The sequence below is a fragment of the Corapipo altera genome, unplaced genomic scaffold (genome assembly GCF_003945725.1).
Source record: "Corapipo altera isolate COAL_440 unplaced genomic scaffold, ASM394572v1 89, whole genome shotgun sequence".
NCBI classification, from domain to species: Eukaryota; Metazoa; Chordata; class Aves; order Passeriformes; family Pipridae; genus Corapipo; species Corapipo altera.
The window spans coordinates 1,652,602-1,661,249 of NW_020884968.1; the positions used below are offsets into that span (position 1 = coordinate 1,652,602).

At 38.2% G+C, this 8,648-nt stretch overlaps 1 protein-coding gene across 1 annotated transcript in view; it reads left to right on the forward strand.

Annotated features, from left to right (window-relative positions):
• TBX20 (T-box 20) overlaps positions 1–8,361 on the forward strand; it is a 34,148-nt gene extending 25,787 nt beyond the window's left edge. Inside the window, exons 7-8 of the mRNA XM_027665035.1 lie at positions 3,444–3,553; positions 7,912–8,361. Of these exons, the coding sequence (XP_027520836.1) occupies positions 3,444–3,553; positions 7,912–8,252 (451 nt within the window). The 3' untranslated portion in view covers positions 8,253–8,361. The remainder of the gene's footprint in view (positions 1–3,443; positions 3,554–7,911) is intronic.
• The last annotated feature ends 287 nt before the right edge of the window (positions 8,362–8,648 follow it).

An 8,648-nucleotide genomic window follows, 5' to 3' on the forward strand; every position in this document is an offset into this window, starting at 1 on the left:
AGTGAAGACTGGGAGACTGAAAATTATTGGTAGACAATACAAAAGAATTTGACAAAAAGAAAACATCTTTCCTTTATTCAGTTGGCAGCTTGTGATCTCTCAGAACAAAGTTTATTGCTAATTTATTGATAATAGAAGAAACTGTGGAGTTCTAAGACACATTAAAAGGTAAAAATTGTTAGGTCCCAGTCCAGTATTAGATAACAATTGTCTGATCACGAACAAAGAAACAGAAGAGCAGAAGCTGGGTATTGAGTGACTGGAAGTCACTTTGTTCTTCAAACAGTTTAGTGTGAAACAGCACTTAAAAACACTCAAAGAAAGCTTTAAAAAACCTCCATCATACTCTTCACTTGCTATTTTTTGAAATTGAGCATAGAATCATAACATGGCAAATATTGATTTATCATTCAGTAATTCTAAAAATTATTTCCATAAATCCTTTGAACCATATTGAGATATCTGAAGTTGTTGTACACAGAACTATAAAGCCAGAGTCAATAATGTCTTTCCCTCTTAGTAGTACTGCTATGGTAATATTTTAGTACTTGAAAAATGTGTTGTACTAATCCACTCTACAGAGCACCATATTTGGGTTAACCTAAAGAGTTCACTCTTCCATAAAAAGAATTTTCAGGAAGATTTTGAGATTTAAGTCCTTTTGGCCCCCATGGAAACAAGAGTATGAGAAGAAATCTGTGTTCCAAACTGCCAGCTTTGTTTCTGCATTTTGAACTAGATTTCACAGACACTTAAATTTTGTTAAAGTTTTTCTTCCTCCTACCTATCTGCATTGGAGTAAGCCCTAAGACACCTCTATCATTAAAGGGTAAAGAAGTTAGTTTCCTCTTTCCAACCTATGGAGTAAACTCCAAATATTTCCATAGATTAGATGAGCTGAAACCCCTGTCTCCTCTAACTACTCTCTGGGTGGTGTTTTCTGAGCATGGAATATTTCAGCATGGTTCAGAGGCCACCACCCCTTTCCTTTGAAACACAAAGGGAAGGAAAGAAACCTAAGTGCAGACTTCTGCTCTTATTTTTTCCAAGTGGAAGAAATAGTGCTTGGAGGAATAACTTAGAGATATACTTCATGAGTGGAGAAAGCGCATCACTTCTTGGTTTTTTCTGTTTCCTTTTGCACACTTAGTTGTGCTCAGCCTTTTGCATTTTTTAGGTCTGTTTGGGGGTTTATATGCAACATATGTTGTATATGGAAAGAACAGGGTCCACCTAAAGGCTACGGGAGTCAGGTGACTAAATTCTGGTGTGAATCCCAATGCTTTGCACTCATGATGTCAATCACAGCCTCAACCTCTAAATTGAAAAATCAGTAGGTGTTTGTGATTATAGCATAAATAACCACATGGTTAGGCAAGATAAGCATATACAATTTTAAATATTAAATCTCAGCTGCACAAAAGGAACTGCTTTTGTGAAATTAGTTGCCTTCCCTCATCCGAGCTTCCACATCAAACTGTTCCCTCTGCCATAAAAACCTTTGCCTCTTGTGCCAATGAATGAGATTAATCTTCTAAAACCTTTAGCATACTACCTGCATCACTTCATAAAAAAATAAATAAATAAACCTACCACATAGTTCCCTGATTTCAAACTTTGCAGATTCACAGTTCACTAAGAAGTCATCTCTCTTTTTCCTTAGAAAGAAGACAACCATGTAGAATAATAGAGTTCTCTGTCTAGCATACAAATCCATCTGGAAATAATTTAGTCTGCAATAATTGTGGGCATTTGATTCAGCATTAAATCCCTGTAGGTAATTCAAATGTAAATTTATTAGGGTGAGTTTATCCCCAAGCCACCATAGGATCCAATGTTTGGAGATTAAACTGGCCCACTACACTAAAGTCAGAGCCTGCATTGTTTCTGTTGCATCAGGATATTATTACATGCTGTAATGTCTGTCGGTATAAGCAGACATTTACTAGTAATAAAGTCAATAGAGACAATACAGACAATCACCTGAATTGCATTTATTTTTCAGACCTTTAAAAACTAGTCATTCTTTGGTTATGAATAGGTTTATATACTGGTATCTAAATCACTCAGACAACACTGGTCTAATTCATTATTCTGTTATGCTGTACTCATATGAGATCGTCTTTTTGGTTAAGTAAAATTCTTTGCATTTCACATTCTGCTTCAGAAAAAAAGCCTTATGTTTCAAGAGGCATTCGGCACATAATGTAAACAATGCCATCTGTCTTTTTCTTTGTAAAATCTTCTTCAAGATAGCCCCGATATGCCTACTGTTTTCAATCACTTAAAAGGCAGTAATCCAATTATATCATCCTCTATGTAGGAACTGCCATTGCTTTCAGTCCACTTCCAATCCTGACACAAGTAAATCACTTTGATAAGATCCTCCTTTTATTTATTTTTTTTCTGAGGAGACTAGCATAAGTAATGATACCAGTGATAGACCAAGGACAAAATGACCATAATGGACTTTCTGTAGGAAAGGAAAACATGTGCCATTGTGATTTATCGTGCTACTTGATAAATATTTTTCCTTGGAATTTCTGCAACAGGCACACTCTCCAAGCAAAGGGCATTAGCAAGTATGAATGGACAAATGGTAAAGTCAGACAAAAACCTTCATTAAACAGCAGATTTAAGCAGCTATTGCTACTTAGATTTCTTAAATAGGAACAAAAGGTCAAAGACATTTTGGAAATGTGCCCGAGTCATATTCATCTTTGGTATAATGCCACCTACTTACATGGAAACGCGCTGGGAATGTGTAAGGTTGGATCTTCCTTACAAACTACTAAGGCTTATCGTGTAGATATGCCCACCTTCTATTTAAAAATGGTTTGGGTAACTTCAGTGCTTTGTGCCACAGTGAGGCAGGGGCCTGGCAGACATATCTAACCTCCCAGAATAGATGTGGCACGAGATCAGTAGTATCTGCAGACTTCCTGCTACGAACTGCCCTCGACTCTGATGATGAGAAAGTGTGGTTAGAACTGAGCTGTCTCTTGTCCCTGATTTCAGAAAAATGGGAGAGCAGCACATGAAGTGGTCATGTGCAATTCAAAAGCTTGTTTGAAAGGAGCACTGGTTTCTCTTTGAATCCAGACCAATCACTCAGCACAAATAACTCCAGAGTTTGCATTTTAAAATTTATGAAGAGTGTTGGTCTTACATTTACTGTCTGAGACCACATCCAGGGAACACAGTAGCAAGTTCACTCTATTTTGCTGAATAAGCAGATAAGAGGTGATCAGCCATATTAAAAAATCACAGGCCAAATTCAGTATTTTCAATGTCATGCTATGAGGTAAGTCTTTTGTTAAGTAATTTGGAGAGTCTGTGTGAGAGAACTATGATCTGGACAGCAAAAAGGTGCTGTATTTAGCCAAATGAATTAGGATGCTGTTTAGGATGATGTTCATTCAGGAAGTTGTTTCCTTTTACAGAGAAAGTGTGGAGAGCCTTATCCAAAAGCATTCCTATGCCCGATCCCCCATTCGAACCTATGGAGGAGAAGATGATCTTGGAGATGAGAGCCAGGCAACACAAAGCAGAGGTAGGAAAATGTGCTCAACAGGTAAACTGTGGTGACTGAGTTATGCTTGAGAAAAGCAGGGCCACAATCAGTACTGTGGTACTCTAAAGCATTTCTCTGATGTGTCTCTCTGCCATGAAGTCCTATAATGAAGAAGAACATTTATTACTTTATGGTTCTTTGGGACACCTGATGTGCCCATGGCACTGGTGAAGTGGTTCAGTTCAGGAGGCAGCTCTAGGATTGCTCATATAGTCTTTACCATCAGAAGAGAATCAGCTCTACTTCCTCTTCAAGATGTCTGAAAACCAGGCAACTTCATTACCATGATGCTGAGAACAAGATAACACTGCCCATCTCTTAGCAGGACTTACTAGCTGGGCCCTGCACCATTTGTAAAGTACCCTATAGATGTGCCACTTGCTGTCCCTCCAGCGTTCTATGAAGAGAGGACTTAGTTCTGACTATCTTCAACCAGCCTGTAGTTACCTGCTTTGCCTCCACAGGAAGAAAAGTCTGTAGCTCCCCAGAAAATTGATATTTAATTGTTGTCTCTTTGATATTTAATTGTTGTCTCTTAGTCTCTAAAAGGTGCTTTTCCTGCTGGGGCAATTAGCTCTCAAATGCTTTATCAGTTTGTCTGCTTTAGCAGTAACATAGTAGCAAGACAGATTTGTTCTTTGTGGGAATACTTACTAGACAAATTGCATCTGTCACAATTTGCCACTGGAAATAGATCTCAAATCCATCCTGTGGGATTGCTGACTAGCATAAACTTGTGTTGCATTATACTTTGCATGTTGACTTTTTGACCTGCCTGATATGCCACAGCCACTTGAGGTAAAGCAGTTCTATCTGTCTTCCGACTGGCAGTGCCCTTGTCTTGTCCTCTAACTTCATACAGTGTTGCTAAGATAAGAGCTTTATTTCTGGTCATAAGCTCTTTGGACTTGTGCAGGAAAAACACTTATTTTTAACTATGACTGGCTTTTCAATAAAATGTGATTAGGTGGGCTTGTTCTTACACATCTGTTCTAAGAGCAGGTCCTTAGATTATGGAGTTTCTGGAGCAACTCCTAACCTGGTATGATACCATCATTTCACGTACTTCTGGGGGATTACCTTGCTTCATGTCATCTTGGATCTTAGGCCAGATATTGTTGAAGACTGTTAAATTTTCCCTTGCCAGAAGGGCTCAGAGCAAGGCATCTTCTTTTCAAAAACTAAATTTCTCCCTGGTATGCTGTCCTCCTTTGGGAGTGACAAAATGAACAAAGTAAACCTCAGTATGAGAGCTGGCCTTTAAACCCTTTCTGTTCCGAAAACAATCCCTAGGAAGGTGTCATAGAAGGAAATAATACTTTATTACAATTAATTTTATGTATAATAAAAGGGTACAGTTCTGCATTTGCTCACAATATGGCAAGTGAGTAAGTGAGGAAGATTATGAATTATGGCAATGAACTTTTTTCTAATCTGTGAGCCATATGCTAGCGTGGGACGTGATTGTTCTGGGCAACCAGAGGCATGCACAGAGGGTAAAACATACTGCTCTTGCAGATGAGCAACTGGTACTGCCTTTGGTCTCTCTTTAAGTCTGGTATCCTTAAATAAGGAAAAGTCCTCCAAGATACAAGGAGAGAAGTAATGTTCTTACTGAAAATCCATGGATATTTTCATTTCTTCCAATGCATTTTAAAACAATCTTGCATGCAAAGCTGATGGATGTTCTTCCATACATATGAGAGTTGACAGCCAAATACATGCATGTTGCTGGGTGGCATGTGTCATAAGCTCTCTGAGGCCTCAATTGCCTCAGAATTACTAGAGCACATTTCCTTGGTGCTGGCAAATATGGTACGTGACATTTTTTGGAGTACTAAGCTGCAATTAGAGACGATTGCAGTTGGAGCAGTAAAGGATGCTTGAGGAGGTTCCTTGTGAGATTCAAAGAATAGGTTGGGTTGGAAGGGACCTTTAAAGGTGATCTAGTACAACCCTCCTGCAATGAGCGGGGACATCTTCAACCAGATCATGTTGCTCAGAGCCTCACCCATCTTGACCTTGCATATTTCCTGGGATGGGACATCCAACCCCTCTCTTGGCCAACTTTGCCAGTGTTTCACCACCCTCATAGTAAAAAATTTTGTCCTTATATCTAGTCTAAATCCAACCACTTTTAGTTTAAAGCCATTACTCCTCGTCACAAAGGTCATGCTAAAAAATTTGTTCCCAACTTTCTTATAGGCCCTCTGTGTACTGAAAGGCTGCAGTTAGGTCTCCCAAAAGCCTTCTCTTCTCAAGGCTGAACAACCCCAAATCTCTAAGCCTTTCCTTACAGGAGAGGTGCTCCAGCCTTCTGATCATCTCACAATCGTTAATGAGAAAGAATCACATACTTTATTCTGCATAGAACAAAGAAATAAATAACAGTGATAGACTTTCTAATTACTTCAGCACCCCTCCAGAGCATTCTCTGCTCAGACGACTTCAGCCATCTAAAGATGGAAGCTGCTAGCCTACAGTAGCACATTCATCACAAGGCGTGTATTTCCAAAGGAATTAACAGATAGGAAAGGTACAAATCCAATTAAAAGCCTTTAATGCACATCTGCATTCACACAGACGATTCCTAGTAGCCACCTGGAACAGAGACAAATGTAAACCTTCTAGGCAAATCCAGATTTGCATTCTGCTTTTCCTGTAGCACAATAATGCTCAGATACCCCCTGATGTATCAAGGGTTTTGCTGCGGTCTGTGAGTAAAGTATTATCTTTAGAGTTTGTCTCTAGATCCTAACTTCCCAGTGGTTAGGATTTGGCTCATTTGTAGGGTCAAGATTTGGTTCAAGTTTGTTTCCACTGTTGAATTCACACAATTTATTTTTTCTGTTACTGGATTGTTTTACTTGTTTCATTAAGCAGGGAAAAAAATTAATTGTAACTATCTGTCTTTCTGATTTGAGAATATATCCCTTAAGAGATTGATGATTTCTTAAAAATAAAAATTTGCATTTTTTCTTTCTATTGTTTTTTAGCTTATAATTTTGGTTTGAGTATGTGTCTGTAATTGGTTAGTATACTTCATTCAAGTAAGTTTACCTTGACAGATAAATGTCTTCATGTTTTTTTCATTTCACAATTTGGATGAACCTGTCTTTTAGAATCAGATTCGTGAAACTATTTTTTTGTCTCTGAATGTTTTGCAATATTGGCTTGAAATTGTATTTTGTCAAACACTCTTGCCAGTAAATTTATTTTCTAAAGTAAGAAAATTGGTCAAGAAAGAAAACACAGAAGGGACATGAGTTGAATTGCTGTTTGAAGAGGACTAAAGAGAGTTTATTTATGGTATTTTATTGTATTCCCCATTTCTAGAAATCGGACATATGATGATGACTAGATGCATAGAGGAACTACAGAAATCAAGGGCAATGCAGTAACCAGATTATTTGAAAATGACCATGTGTAATTATCCAAGCAAATTATTGTTTCCCCCAACATTTTACTGTCAACATTAAGCAAATAATTAGTTTTAATTTTAAGAAACCATTTTTATTTTTCTTTATGATTCTTCAATCTTCAGAAAAAAAATTATTTTAAAGAGTAGGAAGATTTGTGATAATAATTTTTGGAGCTTTTCAGATTAAACAAACCCAAAACAAAATGGCAAACGAAACACTTCCATTTGATCAAAAGCAAATAATTATCTTCCAAACAAGTTTGGCATCTTAATAATTTAGCATTAGTGTTGTTTCTTGAAGCACTGGACACAGTTGGAAATACAACAAAAGTTTTGATATTTACATTTCTAGAATTTTTTGTTCTATATTGTAGAAATAGTCAGGTTGACTGGAAAGATGTAGGTTGACAAATTTTACTGGAGTAAAAAAAAAAAAGGAAAAACTTGTAGTGCAAATTACATTTTTCTGCATTTTTGCCACACTGAAATTTTAGGAAAAAAATAAATAATTCTTATGAGGATCTCACGTAAAAAGCTACAAACATGTCTTCAAAACAAGGACGTAAGACAGTGAGATTCCATGACAGAGTAGATACTTCAGTGTTTAGTGGCAGCATTACAAGGTGCTTCAGTGTTTAATACCAAAAATGTCTGATGTCCAAAGCTGATTTTACTGTTCAAGCCACTGCAAACAGCTTCTTAAAATGGAAATTCATCTAAGATGTAGTGATAAAGGACAGCAACCAGCAAATAATAATATAAAGAGAGGAGTATTTGGGAACTATTTCCAGTGACAACTGGTCATTGAAATCAGCCTTGCTCACCCCTCTCACACAGGATTTTCTCCCATTTTGCTGTTTTACCACTTCTGTGTGTTGCAGTGCCAATGTCAGGCATTCTTTCTCTCTACTTGCAGGGTCAGCCTTTACAACATCTGATAACCTGTCCCTCAGCTCCTGGGTTTCCTCTTCAACCAGTTTTCCAGGATTTCAGCATCCACAGTCTTTGAGTGCCCTGGGTACCAGCACTGCATCCATAGCTACACCCATTCCTCATCCGATCCAAGGATCTCTGCCTCCCTACAGCCGCCTGGGAATGCCTCTTACACCCTCTGCTATAGCCAGCTCCATGCAAGGTAGTGGTCCCACTTTCCCATCCTTCCACATGCCTAGGTACCACCATTATTTTCAGCAGGGTCCTTATGCAGCTATCCAAGGACTGCGTCACTCTTCCGCAGTGATGACACCATTTGTATGAGTGACAAGAGAAACACAACATTTTAAATGTGCAAGTTTGGTATGAAGAATACAAGGGACCTTTCTGAAAGGCCTGTGGCAGGCGTGCTGAACTTGTAACAAACCAGCTAAGAAAAAGCTTTATGGATATAGATTCCTCTTTCGAGGGATCACAAGAAGCGAGCATGCAGCTTGGAGCTGCTCACAGATCTATGTGTAACACAGCCAAAATGGATCCCAAAGTCCCCAGGATTTTTGGTCACGTGCAGCTTTGTTCCAAAGGTGCATTATACCTAGCAGAAAAAGATTATGTTTATGCAGCAGTGTACAAACTAATTGTCTATAGGTCTTTTTTCATATGCTAGATGGATTGTGAAAAAGGCAATACTCTCACTCATCTTCATCTTTTCTTGTGGCT